Source organism: Vipera ursinii (genome assembly GCF_947247035.1).
Source record: "Vipera ursinii genome assembly, chromosome: 8".
Taxonomy (NCBI): domain Eukaryota; kingdom Metazoa; phylum Chordata; class Lepidosauria; order Squamata; family Viperidae; genus Vipera; species Vipera ursinii.
Genome location: NC_139519.1, coordinates 16146893 through 16167473, shown reverse-complemented (window position 1 = coordinate 16167473; position 20581 = coordinate 16146893). Strand labels below are relative to the sequence as shown.

The following is a 20581-nucleotide window of genomic DNA, read 5'->3' as shown; positions in this document are numbered from 1 at the left end:
GGGAATTCTGGGAGTTGAAGTCCACAGGTCTTAAGCTTGCCAAGGTTGGACCCCACCCCCCCGCTCATGTTTTAAAAAGTTGAGAGCTTTAAATCAATCACTTTACATTAAGGGTTGAATCGACAAAAATTCCTTGAGAATGTATTGGAGTATCAGTGGGCATAAGCCAAGCCCCCTCCTTCCATTATGGATCCTGATATGGCATGAATGTAATATGTAATTTCATAGAAAATTCATTGTAATTTAGTATTAATTCATGTCCATTTATGATAAAGTGCTACCAGATGAGGTTTTCCAGTTGTATTTCCTTGCATTTTTCCCCATGTTCTTAGGAATAACAGACACGGAGAGTCTAAATCCCCTGCAATGAATTCTCTCCCTGGTGTTCTATCTCAGCTGTCTCTCAGCCAGATGGTCGTATCTAAAGAGGTTCTCCATTCTTAAAGGTCTTGGAAGGCATTACCCATCTTCAGTTATGTTCAATTTATGGAAATGAATCTATGCAAACCCAGCATTTCCTTTCCTGCTACCCTGCTCTCCTTGTTGTGACTGTCTTATTTATTTTTTGAACGACAACACGCTCGTAACTGGGTTAATCTTAACTGTGGTTTGAAAGAAGACAACTGCCAAACACAATTGAACGATCATAGCCACAATGAGTTAATTCTTGCAGTTAAACCTGGAAATAAAAGTTTCCCGTCTTCTCCTTGCGTTGCAGCCATATTAGAAGAGAAAACACAAAAGTGTGGGTGTGTATGCCCACTCTCTGCTCAAGCTGATTCTCATCATGCTCAGCCCAGAGTAACCATGACATCTAAATGCAGCCTGTAGGTCAGCACAGTCATAGATAGGAACATTCTTCTCACTGGATTAATGATTAGTTTAAGAGCTCTATAAAATGAAGAGTAGTTACATAGATCTTGCTGATGCAAATACCTGTCCTGCTGTACACTCCTATTCTTGACATAGACTGCATCAACATACTTTGCACCAACTAGCCCTATGTACATTCTGACACTCTTTGCCTAACTAACTTGCTCTGACTGAGGAAGATGCTTGGATGAGCAGCGAAACGTCTCAGACTAGCAAAAAAAAAAGTCCATGGTGGTGTTTTTTTTAACTTTAGACACTTTTGCCTAGATCAGGGGTAGGCAACCTTGGCTCTTTTATGACTCGTGGACTTCAAGTCCCAGCACTTAAGTTGCTGCTTGATTCTCTCCAAAAAGAGAGAAGAACTGCAGTATTGAAAAGGGAAACAAAAGGCATGTTTACTTACATATCCTAATATACACTTGCCCGTGCAAATTTAGAAATAATTGCTATGTTATAAGTCAAAATAGATTACATTATATTATCAGAGGGTAGACTGTGACCAATAAGTCATATATTTGCATAGTTTGCAGGAACAGCTGGTGGGTACACTGAAAGACCCTGGCTGTTATTAAGCTGGATTTGAATGGAATAGGCCAGGGGTAGGCAACCTTGGCTCTTTTATGACTCGTGGACTTCAACTCCCAGAATTCCTGAGCCAGCCATGCTGAGGAGAAAGGGAGAGGTTTCCAAGCTGAGCCATGATGGCTTGTGAATTCTGGGAGTTGAAGTCCACCAGTCATAAAAGAGCCAAGGTTGCCTACCCCTGGCCTAGATCACATATTGCATCACCTTTTTTGGGGGGGGAGGGAACCCCTGAAGTTGGTGTGGCAAGAATTGGTACACTCTAACGACTCTCTGCCTAACTAACATCAGCTCTGACTGATGAAGCTGCTCGGATGAGCAGCGAAATGTAACAAAAAATTAGTCCGGTTGCCAGTATTCAACATTTATACATTTTTGCCTGGATGACTGAGAGTCTTTGTTGACATATTGCAACACATTTTGGGGAGGAAACCCCTAAGGTTGGTTGGTGTGACAAGAATTGGTACATTCTAATGACTCTCTGCCTAACTAACTTGCTCTGACTGATGAAGCTGCTCGGATGAGCAGCGAAACTTCTTAGATGAGGGGGAAAATGGTCCAGTTGCCATGGTTTAGCCTTTAGAAACCCTTGCCGGAATGATTGAGTCTTCAATGACTAGCCCTATCATTGCATTATTGAGGACACAAAAGCTCACCACTGTTTAAACTAGAGCATAGCCTTGTATAGAGCCTTAAGAACAGGCATATGCCAGCATCAAGGTCAGAGCCAAACATAATAGCTAAAGCTACAATCGTATCTGGACAAATCACCCCAAAGAAGACACAAAAGGGATACACGTTTACAGAGTAAATCAAGGAAAGACTGGACCAAAATCCAAGATGTAGCTTCATCAGTGTACAATGTTAAAGGGGGCATTAATTGAAGCCAGGAAGGAGGTACAAGCGTGGCACTGTTATGATCCAAACTGTGAGGGGCACACAGTCCTATGCCTACTCTGAGCTTATTTTCAGAGGCAGAATTCATCTCTAAGAAGGATGTTGCTTCCCACAATGAAAAGGCCCCACCAGGTTGCACTTCAGAGTGCAGGATGCATGCAGTACTTCATTACAGCTTTGTTTTACAATGCCATAAATTTGGTCAAATCTTTTTCCTGGGGGCTGGCAGGAGAGGTAGCGAAAGCTTAGTGTACAGCTTCCTTTGGGATCTTCAGCTAGGACTCATTAAAAATTAGCTTGCTAATTTGCATATCTGCTGTTTGGAAGCCAGCATGAATATGCATAGAAGCTCTTCAGAATTTTTGTTGTTGTTGTTGTTGTTGAAAGAGGCATCGATAAATGGACATAACCTTGTGCAACAACGGGCATACGGCTTCATTCGATAAGACTAGAGCAGCAGGGAAGCCAGGTTGGAATCAAAAAGACAATAAAACACAAATAGCAAACCATCATTTTTCTCATCTCAGAAAGCTAAATGATGCAACACAGTTTTCTCTCCAGTAAGGAGCACAACTCTGAATTTGTATTTAATTTGAGTCCATTACTGCTTAGTAGTGACTGTCGCTTCTGCTTCCTCAGCCTGCAGATTGTTCTCTTAACTCAGGTTCCCAACCCGGGGTGCTCACACCCCCTGTGAGTGCGAGACAATATTCCAGGGGGTGCAAAAAACTGGCTTTTCAAAATTATAGTGTATATGCATCATTTGTTGCTGTTATTTCAAACTTTTGTAAGGGGTGCGAGAATATATCAGACGCGTTCTAGGGGTATAGAAAAGGTTGGGAGCCAATGCCTTAACTAGTCAAACTGTCCTGCTGTGTTTCCTCAAAAAAAAACACAATAATTAGTAATCTGCAGTGATACTAAACCACGGCTTGTGTTTCGTTTTGACTTTTGGCTATCTTTTTCCTCTTCCCACTCTACTTGTTGTATAGCACAAAGAGTAAGCTTAGATCTCTGATCAAAGAGTTCTTATGAACAAGGTAAGCTAAATCAGAGGGCTTTGAGAATGTTGCTGGATAACTCAAGGACAATATTTTCCTGGAGGAAATGGTACAGAGATAAGGCAGGAGAGAGAGGGAGAGAGAGGGAGAGAGAGAGAGAGAGAGAGAGAGAGAGAGAGAGAGAGAGAGAGAGAAATTAGTGCATGAAAAAAAATGCATGGAGACAAATCCCTTGTCTTTCTCTGTCTCTACAGTCTATCTACACAAATCACCTCGAAGAGGATACAAATGGATAAAGATTTACAGAGTAAATCAATGAAGGATTGGAACAAAATCAAAGCTGCAGCTTCATCAATATACGATGTTAAAGGGAGCATTAATTGAAGCAAGGAAGGCAGTACAAGCATGTCGCTATTGTGGTCCAAACTGTGATGGGCACACAATCTTATGTCTACTCAGGGCTTATTTTGAGAGACAGAATTAATCTCTAAGAAGGTTGTCACTTCCTATAATGATACTTCTCTCTCTCTCTCTTTCTCTCTCTCTCTTCTCTCTCTCTCTCTCTCTCTCTCTCTCTCTCTCACACACACACACACACACAAAACACACACACACAAAACACACACACACACACACATTTGGACATGCCAGCCTTCTTCAGAAGGCTGGGGGAAGGAGAAGATGTTCCTTGTCAGGCCATGGTACCCAGTAGGAGCAATAAGTTCTTCACTCAGATTCCACACAAGGTGAAGAAAAGCAAGCTTCTCTTTCTCCCAGCGCAGCCTGGAAGTGAAGCATCTCCCTTGATTTCCATGCTCTGTCTTTCTAGCTTTCCTGCAGATTAAATGTTGGATTGGTTTCTTTTCACACTGATACCTCTGAATCTTTTTCTCCACAGTGTGTGCTAAATGAAATCATCTTTCTACCCAAATCGAGAACAATCTGCTGGTAGCATTAAAGAAATTTAGACTTTCCTCCCTCCCAAACTATTCAAAAAACATGACAACTTTTTAATTAAATGAAAGTTTTATTTCAGTATTCAAATTAGTCTCATAACTGCTTGGGGAAAGGCAAACGGAGAGTACATGGAATAAAGCAATGCCTGCCTTCCAAAGTGGAGGTGGACAAGGGGGAGAGGAGGGGGGGGAGAGGAGAGAGGGGGACGAGCATCCCTTGCCTTCACTCATGCATTCAAATGTTGACTATGACTAGAAACCGACAGTGAAGGATAGAATTTCACTCATATTTAACCCCAGTTAATGCTATACATTTTAAATACACAATTCAGAAGTGTACATTATGTCATGCAGTCCTGTGATGGAATGACACCCTGGCCTGATCTCCTGTTGACTTCATGATGCTCAGAATGCAGAGCTTAGGTAGGGCAGAGTACTGGAAGAAGGGAAAGAAGAAGAGGGAAAGAAAGGAAAAATCAGCGTAGAGAATTCTTCAGTCAGATGGATTCTGGTTTTACCTGCTAAGAGTGCAAACTTAATAAAAACTCATTAAAATGCTCTCAATGGTTCGGATCTTTAGTTGCAATGGCTGAAGACAATCACTGTTGAGTAACTTCTTCCTCCACCTGCTTCTACCTGTATATCTTCTACCTACTTTTCTTCAAATTAGTACAAGGAAATTAGAGTCATCCAGACTCAGTACCCAGATGCACTAATTCAGGCAGTGTACGCTAATGATAAAATACCAGGACCTTTTGCACACACCCCTGATAGCAGACAGCTGAACTCTTTTTATTGTTGTTGATCTCTCAAAATGTCCCAATTATATGTGGCTTTTTTTAAAAAAAATCTAGTTTAATTTCAATACTCTTCATTCCCAAGCCTAAACTTGGGTAAAACTGTTGTTCTTATTTCAATGAATAGCTTTAACTTTAATAACTTTTAATAACTTTAACTTAATAACTTTAAGCTGTAGGGTCCTTGATGCTCTCTGAGCTTAGTTGTCTTCTTGCAGATGTTTCATTACCCAACTAGATAATATCATCATGGCTAGAAGAGAATGGGCTTTGTGGAGAAGAGGAGGAGGAGGACTGTGGGGTCCTTGGTACTCTTTGAGTTTGGTTGTTTTCTTGCAGATGTTTCATTACCCAACTAGGTAACATCATGACTGCTAGAAGGGAGTGGGTTTGCTGTCAACAGCCTAATCAGGGACAACCAAGAAAAATACAATATTCCTACCAATACTGAGAGGGCAAGCCACTTGTATGTAAATACAGAGCAAACTCCACTCCCTGTTTGGGTCATGAAATCTCTGCAATAAAACAAGCAAGCTCAGAGGGCACCTGAGGACTCCACAGCTCAACCTTGAGTTGCACATATTTTGTTCTGCTGGAGCTACTGTAAGCATTACTGATGAACCCTGAAGGCCCAAGATCGTCAACTCTGCCTCCAAAAGCAAATTCAGTCTTTGAAACATGACTTCCATTGTTAAAACGTGTTCAACAAAATGTACATATTTAAAACACACATGCATTTGTTTTATTGAATTCATGTCTATGTAGGGCCCTGTAATTAAAATAATAATCAGTGATCTGCAGGAAAAGATCAGCAGATCAAGCTTGTTTGCCTAACAAATGGATGGCAAATCTGCAGGGAAATCACAACAAAGTTACAGGGTGGGGGGAGTTGGCACACTAGTTATTGCTAAGCATCCCAGTAGGAGGGCTAGGAGATGCAGAAAGACATAAATTCTTTTGGCACCTTTTTTTTTAGTAGAAAAGGCTACACATTCCGTGCCAGGCACCTCCAGTGAAAGGTTCAGATATTAATTTTAAAAATCCAAGAAAGACTTTTGCATTGCAGAATAATTTCTGCTGAATCCGGGAGATAACCTTAGTCAACATGGACAGACCGTCTAACTCTGCAAACGGCTGATTATTCTGTTCCAACTGTTACCTTTTAAAATGTAGTCAGTGAGCAGCGTAGGGACTTTCTCGTTGTCTTCCTTCATTGCAAAGAGAACTGAGAAAACAAGTTGGGACAAAAATCATTAGTGAGTCCTGTTGATGAGTTATTTGTTTCTCTTTTTAACCTGCCTGGGCACCCAGACATCAACAATTTCTCTGCCACCTTCCACAATCAACCCTCATATTCCAAGGTAGCACCCCATCAGTTCCAGGTGTGGAAGCAAACCAGATTTTATGCTCAGATCTGCTGCAACTTGGCAATATTTCAGACTAGGTCACCTGAGGCACAGGGGCTAATTTGGCGAGACCAGAATCATGGAACCCGTAGCTCTGGCTTGTAATTACAAATCACTTTGAGGAATAGGCCTATTCTGGCAACGTTTGACAGTTAAGATGAGTCCTTCCCTTTGTTGTTTCTGTTTGAAGAAGATCTGAATTTCAGAGTTGCACAGAATCACACATAAGGCCCTAGAGATGCCTTCAAGCAAGCAGAAACACTTTTTGCCCATTTTAGACAAGCATATCAAAGTTAGAAACAGCTGACACAAAAAGAGAGAGAAAAGAGACCAGGGCAAGTTGCCCTGTGTTTTGCACAGTTGTAGGTCTGTGTTGAATTGTAGAGCTGCCTGGCATTAATGTGACAGTTACCAGATGTTGATTAGGGAAAGCTATTAAAGGCCTGAGCTGTACAGAGATTCGTGATCCCGTCAATGTTCTTAGCATAATGGTTAAATTCAATCACTGGCAAAGCATAACACAGCCTTCTCTGCTCTTGGACTCTTAGCTATGGGGGAGGACTGCAAACACACTTTTGGCCTTGTGGGTTGTTGGTTGGGAATTCTGGAAGCAGCAGTCCCCAATAGATTACATTTGGCTTTTGGAATAAGACATGCACAATGAACTCAATCCAGAATTAGGAAAGGCTGCAATTTTCTAATATGGAATGTTGAACAGATTCCTTCTTCGTTCAGACCAAAGGGCCAGTCCAGACTCTCAAACAAATTCCACGTTGCTAGACAGGCCTTGGTGGATTAAATATCTGAAAATGTGTATTTAAGTACGCACGTGGGAAAGGAGGGAAATAATTGGTGGATAAGTGTTAAAAAGAAATCTCCTGTTGGGTAACTGTGAGCAAAAGGAGTATAAAAGTGAAATGAGGTTAACCCATTTTTATCCAGAATGTGGGAAAACAATACATTCAGATCAGTTACTAGACACATTATTCATTAACTGTTAGTGGTAGCTTAGATACAAGGGTCCAATATTCTGAGGGTCTGATTGCTCTTTGCATCTTGTTCAGGAACTTTTCATCCAGCCCACTAAACTGATCTCATTTCAGTATATCGTATGTTTGCATCATGATCTGAAGCAGCATTGCATAGTTAATTAGACAAGGAAAAAGAAGGAGTGGGGGGGGGGAGACAAATTTATCCTGGGTAACCTCTTTGCCTTTAGAAGCTTTGCTTCTAAACACAAATTGTCATTTGTACAAAACTCACTGTGTGCACAAAATAGCCATTCATAGCTCTCTGCTCTTTTCGAAAGAAGACAGGGTTTGTTCCAGTGAGTGCAAAACACAGTTGCCATAGTAACACAAAGGGAGACAGATGATTCTCCCAGAATGCACAAAGGACCATCACAACATCTCAACCTTTTCATTTTTGTTCCACAAATCATTTAGTCAGAGTTAGGGAGGCTAAATCCCGTCATTGGCAAATTCAGATGTTTATAAAATAGCTGCTGGAGTTATTAACTAATCTATTATTCTTGGGCATATCGGTTTGTTTTTTCGACGATGATTTCTTAGCAAAATATTTTGGGAATTGCAATACGATCAAAAACAACAACTTTTAGGCATTAAAACAACAATTTATCTCAGCCCAGACAATCTGTATGTTGCCCATATTAGTTCACGCTTGTGTTTTTGCACATATTCCAATGAATACACATAGGAGGAGAGAAGGAAATTACATTCACTCCAGCTGGCAAGGCTTAGATACCACTCAGAACTGTTCAGAATTCGGGCTAGAGTGAATGAACAGCAATGCTGGGCTACATCACTCCTTAATTAGTCACACTTGGTTTCTCCTGTCATCAGAAAGGACTAAATAACAAACAGAAATTCTCTCCCTGGTTTGGAATAGCCACAAATTACAGGAGGAACGATCCCACTAAAAATCAAGTATAGCCTTAATCCCCACAAGGATACCTCCCTATTAAAAAGATGGCCAGGTCTTCTCCCTAGTTAGATGTCTCCATGCTTGCTTTTTTTTTTAATAACGATACAGACATATAACCTTTACTTTTTGTCCTTTGTGATTAAAGAAATGTTTTAAATTAAAGGTAATTTTCAACAGCCCTCCTCCCCACATGGCAGATCAGGAACTTACATTCTAACATACCCAGTTTAACACAGTATAAACTTACTGTTTGTAAGCATTTGCAAATCCTCAACTGACGGAGGCGCCCCTTTCTTTTCATATGGGATAACAGTGTTCAAATACTGGAAATAAGAAATTCTGGTAGTTATGAATCCTAGCCATTCTTCCAATCAGAAACAACCACCCCGACCTTTTTTTGTTGTTGTTTCCAAAAGAGACATTACAGACAGTTCATACAATCAGTAAATAAGTTAAGAACATATTTTGTCTACTGAGTGTGTGAAGCAGAGGGACATGGCCTCGCTCTGTTTTGCAGGGAGGATAACCAGATATAAGCTGTGTCATTACCCGTCTGAGGGGCGTGAAAGACAGAAAGCAGGAAATATGCCAACAATAAAAACAATACTGAGTTAGATGGACCAGGAGCATCAACTGACTGTAGACAAGGCTCTGGGTTTCTTAATCTCAAGGCTACCTTACATTGGTCAAGTCCAACCTTCTACAAAATGGTCATGTTGTTTCAGCCCTCCATATGGGCTGCCTTTGAAAAGTCCCTGGAAGTTCACTTAGTTCAAATGCAATGAACCACGAGGTTTTGTGCAGGTCTGTATTTGCACATATCTCTTGTGGAACTGCATGGGTTACTGATTGGCTTCCAATGTGGCCAATTCAAGATGCTGATTATAAAGCATCTTTATAGCCCTACATGGATTGGGGGCAGGTTATTTGAAGGACCATCTTTTCCCAATTACATCTACTCAACCCACCAGATTGGGGAGGTAGAGTATATTATGGGTGCCCACCAGCAAGGAGGTCCATCTCGTGGGATCAAAAAGCAGGGCCTTTTCCATAGTGGTCCCCTCCCTGATGAACATTATCCCTGTGAAGAGAAGAATGATCTCTACCTTGATAATTTTCTGATGGGCACTGAAGACATGGTTTTGCCAGCAAACCTGGGGATTCCAAGTTGGTATGGAGCTCATCAAGTGGTTTGTTTGCATGATCTTGCCAGGAGCATGGGAGTATCTAGGGATTTATATTTGGGGTTTTATTCCTGTAAGCCACCTAGAGTCACTGTGAGTGTGTTGGGGGACCATATACATTTCTTATACATTCATATACATAAATAAATGAATAAAATAAGCAACAACAATCATAGCCTTAAACTCAGATGAGCTGTATCTTCAGGGTGAAACTATTACACTCTTACCTGCTTTTCAGCTGCTGAATTTCCAAATGTCTGCCGGATTCCAGTTTGCAGAATATTTGAAATTCCTTCCATACTGAATCGCTACAAAGAGGAGAAAACAGAACTCTCTTAGTTTGCTACTACAGGACTGTCTGATTGGACCCAACCCATTGGGTAGAGCAGAAGGAGCAGAAGTTTGACAAAAAAAAATTGTCGTCATTCTGCCCCTATAGATTTTGAGTTGAAAAAGTATCTGGTAGAAAAATAACATCCAGATTCTTCATGGACTAAATACAGCTTGGATGAAAAACCTGGAGCTCTTGATATGCATCTAAACCACAACTCTCAACAACTCAATAACATGAGATGCTACGGGAAGCACCAGCATGGCATATCCTAATGGTACATCTTAATGACACATCTCATGTTCTAAGGAAGAGTACATATCCAAGATCCTAAATCGCTGAGATGCTTTACATATATATCTATAACCCAATATAAAATTAACCAAACAAGTGGAGAAACCAGTAGCTCAGTCTTGACAGTAGATTTGTCCCCCCTCTCCCAAAGAAGGGTTGGTAACCAGAGGCAATTTCTGGACTGGTTAGATTTCCTGAGAGATACTCCTTTCATATCTGGAAGATCCTGGATGGGAAAAGCTGCAGGCGGTTCAGCAGGGTGAACCATTTCAGTCATAAACTGCTAAGAGTATCCTTAAATCCTTCTAGGATAATTTTGCAATAACTAGTCCACCAGCCAGAAGCCGGCAACAAATTCTCAATGGACAAGAATTTCACTGAATCCATCCATTGGCTTATAACAAGACTTTTGTGAATTTGGCATAACAAATAGTTATTTCCCAGCTCTCTTAGCTAAATGAGCACCTAGCAAAATTACATTAAGAGAGTCTGTAAACAATCTTAAAAGGAAGCGGAGAGGGGGCAGGAATCTTAAATCTATGCTATTCTTACTTCCGTTCCTCCTTTTTAACTAAAAGCCATATTCAGGGAATTCTCACTAACCTTGAGAGGCATCTGAGCTGCCCTTTCTATCCGATTGTTTTGCAGACTCAGTCCTTTTTCTTTCCTCCTCCTCTTCATCATCTCTCGATGTTCTTTCTGCTTGTTCTGCACCTCCATCAGGATGGTGATGAAGGAGTTCTTCACCTCCTTCTCAAACTCCAGCTCATCTCGAAAAGCCAGCTGCTGTACCAGCTCCTCCGAGTAATCCTGAATAGCACCTTCCACTCGATCCAGGATGTCCAGAAGTTCCTGGACAGACATGTGCCCCAAACCTTGGAAAGTAGGCAGAAACAGATATATGCCTGTTCATACATCAGGTGGACCACTCTGACCAAGGTCATGACAAGGACTTTAGTGCAAGAAACGGTGCAAAGCTGCATTAGGTGCTCACAAACTGCAGTATAAGTGCCAAGGGTCATTAATAATGTCAAGTATTATTTTTCGGGACATTCATCACAACACTCATAATTAATTAGCAATGTCATTTTTAGTACATGAATTGGTTAAACAGGGATACACTTGGAAATGAAAAAAACACACGATTGTCTCGGATGAAAGCATACATGCACAGTCAACAAAATTTTAGAAGAGGCATTCCGTCCCCTTTTGTTCTCAGCAGGGAAGAATGCCTCGTAAGATGATTGCTTATTAAATTTTGGTTTTAAAATAATTTAAATCGCCTGCCCAGTGCATCAACCAATCAAAATGTTAGTCTAATTCAGTGTTTCTCAACCTTGGCAAATTAAGATGTCTGGACTTCAACTCCCAAAATTATGGACTTCAACTCCCAGAATTCCCCCAGCTGGCACGTTGGCTAGGGGAATGCATCTTAAGCTTGCCAAGGTTGAGAAACGCTGGTCTAATTAGTAAAAATAATGGATGCTGCCCCAGTTGTTTTAGATGATTAGGGAGGCGAATTTTCTGCCACCAAGCCAAGAGGTCCAAAAATAAGACTGCAATCTGCTTCGAGAAATCTCACCAGAAATGCTGTTTTACCTAGTGAAGGCATGTTTGGAGGCAACCAAGATGTGGCTGGCTCAGATATGTTGCCCTCTAAAGGTTTCCCCAATTGAGAGGATAATTCCATGTTTTTTGTATTTCGCATGCATTCACAATATATGTGTCCACAGACTGCATACAAGGAAACAGATGAGGGACACTGACTTAAAAGAAAGGTGCATGCACTGGGATTGAATGATTGGTAGACAGAGACTTCCTAGGGCAAATGTGTGTCCCTTAAAAGCATGTTGTGGTCTTCCTTAATGAGTAAAGCATTCAAAGATGAGCCTCTTTAAGATCTGCATGGATGCTTTTTTTTAAGGGCTTGGTGTTCAGCTTAGAGTTGGGTTGAAGGTACTATCGTCTGGGTGCTTTTATTTACTTCTTTTTTCACCTGGGCACCTTATGTTTGTGGGTCTGAGAAACCATAACTCACCCCAGGCTCTAGGAATGGGGCAGCCTACAAATAAATAAATCAGCATTAAAGATTGCAAATATTGGAAAGTTTAGTTCAGACTTCAAAAACATTAAGATGTACATTTGTGTACTGCTCTGAGATGAACTTCTGACATGTTGGAGGTGCAGACTTCCGAATAAATAGAGAGAGCAAAATTAACATCTTCCTTTCCCTTTTCCCCCCACCCTCAAAACTGGGGGATAATACGGATGTCTTTTTTTCCTGCTCCTCTCAAAGTGGGCAAAAAGTAAGTTTAAGATATTTTCCCAGCTCCTGAAGAAAACTACTGAAGAAACCCCATCTTCCTTGAGAAAGATACCAGCAGAACCAACAGAACAAATAAATAATCCCATATCATGACTATGAAATTGAGTAGATTTCATAGAATAGAATAGAATAGAATAGAATAGAATAGAATAGAATAGAATAGAATAGAATAGAATAGAATAGAATAGAATAGAATAGAATAGAATAGAATAGAATAGAATAGAATAGAATATGGGATAGGATAGGATAGGATAGGATAGGATAGGATAGGATAGGATAGGATAGGATAGGATAGGATAGGATAGGATAGGATAAGATAGGATAGGATAGGATAGGATAGGATAGGATAGGATAGGATAGGATAGGATAGGATAGGATAGGATAGGATAGGATAGGGAATGGAGTGGAATGGAGTAGAGTAGAGTAGAGTAGAGTAGAGTAGAGTAGAGTAGAGTAGAGTAGAGTAGAGTAGAGTAGAGTAGAGTAGAGTAGAGTAGAGGAGAGGAGAGGAGAGGAGAGGAGAGGAGAGGAGAGGAGAGGAGAGGAGAGGAGAGGGGAGGGGAGGGGAGGGGAGAGGGGAGGGGAGGGGAGGGGAGAAGAGAAGAGAAGAGAAGAGAAGAGAAGAGAAGAGAAGAGAAGAGAAGAGAAGAGAAGAGAAGAGAAGAGAAGAGAAGAGAAGAGAAGAGAATCACATGGTACAGTATATTTCTGTCTACTTTGAGAGTGAGGAGAGGAGAGGAAATGGGAGGGGTGGGGAGGGGTGGGAGAGGGAGAAGGAGAAGAGAAGAAGAAGGAGAAGAAGAAGGAGAAGAGGATTTTTTTGTGCAAATCCATATCATTACTTTCTTTTTTTCACTGATGCAATTCAACTTTGGGGCAGGCAATGCACGATAACCACAACAGACCTGCATATCACAGAGATGAGCCATTCTCACCAGAGTTAGGTAGTTTACAAACACAAGATAGCCAAAGGGAAATATTCACAGCCACTCAACAGAAAGAGGTCTATCTCTGCTAAATGTTTCATTGAGTTTTGTACCCCTGGCTGTTTGGCTTCTGGAATCGTGCAATCCTAGTTCCATCACCCCATTCACCTCCTCCCAATCTCAGTTTAAAAAGATGTGAGCTTTTTCACACAGCTGAATCAATATCACCCCAAACTGGATCACTTGAAGTTGCAGATGGGGAATCTGATATATGTTGTGTCACATGTTTGCTTAACATTTCTCCCTCGAGCCTTACTGTTCATACAGTACATGCATGCATATATTTGTAAATACGTAGGTATATGCATTAGCTACCCTCTCAGGCAGAACAATCTGAATTCCTTTGCTGCAGTCTGAAAATGGTACAGCCCAGGGAAAAGCTGCAGTGATAGTTATACAAACTAGCTGACAAAGGACAAAAAACACTTTACTGAGAGAGAAGACATGTTCCTTTCAACGCGCCACATGTTCTTACCTTCACATGACCAATTTTTGTTCAGGCTTTGCGACAAGGCCTGAATTTCCTGCAAAAGGACTGAATCGGCCTGACTGCTTGTGTCCCCAATATCATCCTTCTCTAAACTTTCTTCTTCCTCTTCAGGGTCAGGTGAATTTTGCATCATTTCCTCAATTTCTTCAATCACCTGCAAAAAAAGAACAGTCGGTCAAATCAATTAAAGGTGATGGCTGGCTTCAGTGTGTCAGAAAAGGAGATGTTGCTACGGAAACCTTATAGTTGAAAAACCCATATTTCCTATTGGGCGATAAACCACCCACAACAAACGGAGGGACAATTTTTTTCTCCAATAAGTAAAACTGCAGTCAGGTGTCCTTTAAAGTCTTATTTTAATGCCCAAAACCTGGCTGAGGAATTCTGGGAGTTGAAGTCCACAAGTCATAAAAGGGCCAAGTTTGAAGACCCCCTAATATAAATGCTTGAAAGAAGGGGAAATGACTTCGCCAATCACCAGAAAGACAACGTTATGGAGGCCAACCATGTCTACCAGTGGCTCTCCCTTAAAAAGACCTTCTCCTTGTAGCCATCTGCTTTGATTCACTCGCCATGAACATTTCACTTCATACTTCAAACAATTCTAAGTAAGTGGGTAGATGACATACTGATAAATGTTTCTAAGCCTGGGAAAAGTAATCAAGCATGGTAGACATTCCAGCTTTAACTCAAGCTAGACATTAGTCCATTCATTAAGAGTTTGTGAAAAAGAGGATCAAACTATTGACAGAAACCCAAGGGCTAGAGTTGTGTTTTCCAAACTTGGCAACTTTAAGATGTATGGACTTTGAACTCCCAGAATTCCCCAGCTATGATTCTGGAAATTGAAGTCCACACATCTTAAACTTGCCAGGTTTGAAAAACACTGGGCTAACGTATCCTTGTTTCCAAGATTCTGTACAGTAATCTAATTCCTTTTTTCCTTGCATTAGACCTGATTAATGACACTTTGACTCCTTGCTATCTTGGATATCTGCTGTTATTAGGGCAGCAAGTATGTATAAGAAGAGGCAGTACTGCATTAAATACTCTGATCTGAGGAACTCAACACCTATGTTGAATTAGCACCAGGAATATAAAGGCAACCACTGCAGCTGAATAATCTCTAATTCCACAAACCCATAAGGACTTCAATTAATGGACAGTAAATGGAAGTAGGAAACTGAGACGGATAAATATTCTTATCTGCCAAGTCAATTGCAGAACCAAACCTTTTGCAAATGTTGCATTTTTTAACTGCCATCCACAGATCTCTTTGGACTATGGTTCCAGAATCTCTAGCCAGAACTGTTTTGCCCATCGTATTTGTAGTCCAAAACATTTGGAAAATGGAAAATGAGAAGTTGGGGGGGAAAGTTGCTTTAGGAGATCTAAATATCTCTAATGGAGGCTGAATTATTCAAGACACACATACAGTAATGAAATAATAAATGAAGATCACATCCCAGCTCCTTAATTCACAGAGTTATATCTTGGCTTCCCACCAAAGCTACTCAAACACTTTACTTACACTTGGCTGTAATGGTTTATAATCTAAGACAGCCTTCTCCTGCTTCATGGCCCCTGAGTGAGTAAAACTATCTTTTGCACCATCTGGAGAGGCCATTATAGTCACATCAACTTTGAATAATGCTAGTTGTTGCCAACACACCTGAAGTGCTTTAGGCTGGGGATGACTAATCTACAAGGATGTACATTCTTAAAACAGTTCAAGATATCTCCCCCTCCTTCAGAAACTGAAAAACAGAGGACAGATGTCAAGGTTGAACATAAGTTTATACAAGTTGACGCATACAGGGAATGGCTAGCTTGAAAACAGACCAAAATGTGGTAACTGTATTACATTCCAGCCCAGCATTTGTCTGAATATCAAAAATTAACCAAATTTCTTTTTAACCTCCCATTATTTGAATGGGCATTGTTAATCTAAACAGGGGTCTTCAAACTTGGCCCTTTTATGACTTGTGGACTTCAACTCCCAGACAGACACACTGAGGTAGATAGATAGATAGATAGATAGATAGATAGATAGATAGATAGATAGATAGATAGATAGATAGATAGGAGACAGAGAGAGAGAGAGAGAGAGAGACAGACAGACAGAGAGAGAGACAGAGAGAGAGAATAGACAGATGATAGATAAATAAAAGAGAGAGGTCAGAATTATTTACCGAGAGAGGCTCTGAATGGCATTTCTGTCTACCCCACCAATAACACAGACCCAGAATTTATGGCTGTTTGCAGTATCACATGATGGCTTTTTATGAGGTTTTGCCAAACCCTGGAATTTTCTTCCAGTTTTCAACTCCCCCAATGAACCATTGGTTCACTTATTTATTTTATTTTTTATTTTAATTCCATTTATATCCCGCCCTTCTCCGAAGACTCAGGGCGGCTTACAAACTTAGCAGTAGCCTTCATTCTATGTATATGCCTGCTTATTAGGGCTTTCACACAACCCCCAAGCGGCATTATTACAAAGTCAGCTTATTGCCCCCAACAATCTGGGTCCTCATTTTACCTACCTCGGAAGGATGGAAGGCTGAGTCAACCTTGAGCCTGGTGGGACGCGAACCTGCACTAATTGCAGGCAGCTGGTGTTACTTAAGGAGGCATTAGCCCACTGCTCCACCAAGGCTTAAAGACCACAGCATTTGTTTAATGACTGCCACAAAAAGGTCGTAAAATCAGGTCGGTCACATGATCAACCTATTTTATGACTAGCGTACTTTACAACTGCAAAGAACAGGCTCCCTTACGATCATAAATCGAGGACTCTCTGTACTAATGCCACCCATCTTCTTCCATTCTAGAGAGGAGCTGTCCAAATGCTGTCCATGTCTCAAGGACTACCTGTAGAAATCCTATGGGGATTAGAATCTAGAGCAGGGGTCCTCAAACTTGGCCACTTTAAGACTTGTGGACTTCAATTCCCAGAATTCCCCAGCCAGCCATGCTGATAGATAGATCTATCTATCTATCTGGCTGGGGAATTCTGGGAGTTGAAGTTTACAAGTCTTAAAGTGGCCAAGTTTGAGGACCCCTGATCTAGAGCAGTGGCCCCCAGCCTTTTGAGCACCAGGGACCGATTCAGTGGAGAAAGGTCTTTCTGCAGACTGGAGGAGGCATGGTTTTGTGTGCTGCCTACATACCACAGATGTGCCTTTGCTTGTTTGCGCAGCCCGGTTGCTGGCATGCCACGGACCAGTGCTGGCCCACAGACTGGGGCTTGGGGACCCCTGATCTAGAAGGCAAATTCTTGCAGGAGAAAGAGGCCAAACTGTCAATCAGCAACCTAGATGTTGAAAAGGTCCTCCACCACACACAAATACACCCGCGTAGACAACCCTTATTGCCAAAACCATCACTTGGAACAGCAGGTGTTTACAGCCACTCATCAAACTGCATCTCATTTCCAGGGAACTGAGCAAAAAGTTAGAGATGCACCACAGGGTGGTCCATTATGGAATAAGTTGACTCATTGCAAAACCCAAGAGATGCACCTATAATAAAACCTATTTCAAAGAAACGGTGGCCAAAGATTCTGAAACTCTGCTGGCAAACTCACCTAGGAGAAGAAGTTGTCCACAGTTTTCCCTATTATTTCTCCTCTTTTTGACCACCTCCCCCTGCATCTTCAATGCTCTTCAGGAGCAGAGGCCATATTCATCCTGCTGCTGCAAGCAATAGCACAAGGCACCAAAACACGACCCCAGTTCAATAAACATCACTTTACCCCCTCTGCCAGGCTCTTTGGTTTTAGCAAAGCTTCATCTCTTATTTTATTCCCTGCCTTTCCCAAAGGGGAGGTCAGGAGAAGGGTTTGCTTGTACCTGATCAGCCGTGAGCAGAGGTTCCTCATTAATGCCAGAGTCATTTTCACTCTTTTCATTAAGCTCTTCCTCCTCCTTCTCGTGGATCTGGAAAAAGAAGAAGAAAACAAACTGCATGTGGATTCGGTAGCAAATATGGGCCCCATGTAGGTTGCTGCTGTGATTTGAGGGAGAAGAAGGAATCTCACACTAATTCTTACAGCACATACAATTGAGGGATTGTAGCCAAGCGGTTAAGACACTGGGCTTGTCGACCGGGAGGTTGGAAGTTGGAGACTGGAGCACCGCGTTTATGGGCTGAGCTCTAGTTCTTGCGTGAGCTCCTGCTCACCTAGCAGTTGGCATGCATGCAACTGCGAGTAGATAAACAGGTACCACTTCAGTGGGAAGGTAACAGGTTCTGTGCACCTTAGCGTATAGTCATGCCAGCCATATGACTATATCTTCGGACAACACTGGCTCCCTCAGCTAGGAAATGGAGATAAGCACCACCTGCTAGAATTGGACACAACTGGACAAAGAACATCTTCACCTTTTGTAAGTTTCACTTCAAAAAAATGAAGCTGTGCCTTCAAATGGATCTATGGCATTTCTTAAACTCCAGACTGAGTTTTACTGATGTTTGCCCTTCACTGAGCATGCTTGACTGGATTACTTCTGTCAAGATCTGGGGGAAAGAATTGTCCAAGAAATGGGAGAGATTTCTTGAACCAAGTAAAATTGTCCTAGGAAAAATCCTGGAGAACTGAAGGAGAGCAGCTTCTTCAAGATTCTGCTTGACATCCGTAATCAACAGGCCAAAACTGCTGTTGTCCAAAGGGCTTTTAAGAGGAGGGTTATTCCCCCCCCTCAGTGTCAGCATCATCTCCATTCCTTCTAGGGGGAACTGGCAATTCCACAAAGGAGCGTTAATACCTGCTGAAATTTGCCTGCCAAGTCTAGTTACCATTTTAATTTCCCAATGTGTCCTCAAGTGACCTTGCAGCCAGGCTGCAGGAACACTGAGATAATTTAAGTAACAGTTAGGGGGAAAAAAAACCCAAATTACTGCAGGGTTAGGCCATGAGTCAAAAAAGAGGGTCTATTGGGCCTCTTCCAAGTTGAAGTGAGCCTTTGGGGTGTGTCTCTGTGTGTGTGTTTGTGTAATTTTTCCAAATAGACAAATTCCACCCAGTTACCTTATATTTCCTGTAAAGCAGTATTTTCCAACGTTGGCCATTTTAAGATGCGTGGACTTCAACTCTCAGGATACCCCAGTCAGCAAAGCAAAGCTGGCTGGCAGGGGTATTCTGGGAGCTGAAGTCCACACATCTTGAAATGGCCAACGTTGGAAAATACTGCTGTAAAGAGAGGCAACTTAAAAGGGAATGGGGACATATCTCTGCTGAGACAGCAATCTGGCCAAATACTGGGGAAGGGGGTGGGGGGGGGGAGGTGGTAGTAATATGGAATCCGCCTTGTTATCCAGAAATCCTTTCTGGCTATTCCGTTCAAGCCAAAGTCCTCTCCAGATTGCCCTCGCTGTCTCACGACTTTGAATTTGAAAGGCAATCAATATGCGATCGTCTCACCATTTCTCTGACTGCAGCAATTTATTCTGCTGAATTGCTGCACTGGCCGATGTTCTCAACTTTCTCTGTTTCCTGGAGGGTCAGTTGCATAACTCCCTGCACGGGAAAAGATGGCTACTGACGGGCTCCCAAAAGGGTATGGAAGATGCTTCAAATTGCCTTTCCTGGAAGGTTAAGGTACCCAAGTGCCCTCTTGGCTGGCGTGGAAAGTCCACACTGCATGGCGTTAGTTGATTCAGCACCCAACAATCTGGAAGGGGGTCCTGGCTTACCCATGCCTCTGCCAGCAATGCCCTACATAGAACCGTAGAGCTGCAAGAGACCTTGGAGGTCTTCTAGTCTAACCCCCCGCCTTAGGCAGAATCCTTATTCCATCCCAGACAAACGTCAGCTCAATCTCTTCTTGAAAACCTCCAGTGATGGAACACCCGCATCTCTCGAAGGCAGGCTGTCCCACTGACAAATTGTTCTGACTGTCAGAAATCCCTCAAAACCAGATTCCTTCAAAGAGTACCCCAACAATGGTTCCAGCCTTGTCAGTGACTATTGTAATTAGAAATGCTTGCCCGGGAGCAAAATTGTAGCCGGAAATGTTATTCAAAGAAAGGTATTTGAGACATAAAGAAGAGAAGGGGCCAAATAAGCCTTCTAGGCCAACCCACACACATATAGAGAGATTAAGTAAGAGATCGGGTTTTTTTTCTTCTCCATAACATCCAAATCTCCACCACAGCTGAGACACTGGGATTCTCTAGCAGAACTTAAATCCCTTCCCACTAAAATCCCTTTCCTCAGTTTGGTACCCTTCAGAGGTTCAGTTCCCATGGTAGCTGGGAACGCTGTCAAGTTGCATTAAGGGAAGTTGTAGTGCAGAGCATCAACTGGCTTGCTGCTGATAGAGAACAAACCTCAACAATGAAAGCTACTGTACCTTATGAAATGGTTCTGTGTTAATAAACCAGACCAGTGCCACCTAAATTTCATATTTTTCAAATTTAAAAGAAACAGATGGGGGGGAGGAGGAATGGGAGTATCTACGATTCCAACTTTTTTAAAAAAACAAACAAACATGGAAATAATATTATTTTT

At 41.8% G+C, this 20581-nt stretch overlaps 1 protein-coding gene across 4 annotated transcripts in view; it reads right to left on the bottom strand.

Annotated features, from left to right (window-relative positions):
• Positions 1-4408: 4408 nt before the first annotated feature.
• Positions 4409-20581, bottom strand: part of FEZ1 (fasciculation and elongation protein zeta 1) — a 36560-nt gene continuing 20387 nt past the window's right edge. For 3 of the 4 annotated variants that reach the window (XM_083368689.1, XM_083368688.1, XM_083368686.1), the window contains 8 exons: positions 17922-18008; positions 14053-14221; positions 12304-12327; positions 10869-11140; positions 9868-9948; positions 8704-8779; positions 6266-6331; positions 4409-4745 (listed from right to left, as the gene is read on the bottom strand). In XM_083368689.1, coding sequence (XP_083224815.1) covers positions 4729-4745; positions 6266-6331; positions 8704-8779; positions 9868-9948; positions 10869-11140; positions 12304-12327; positions 14053-14221; positions 17922-18008 — 792 coding nt within the window. In that variant the 3' untranslated portion in view covers positions 4409-4728. The remainder of the gene's footprint in view (positions 4746-6265; positions 6332-8703; positions 8780-9867; positions 9949-10868; positions 11141-12303; positions 12328-14052; positions 14222-17921; positions 18009-20581) is intronic. The other variant, XM_083368687.1, reaches the window with a different exon arrangement.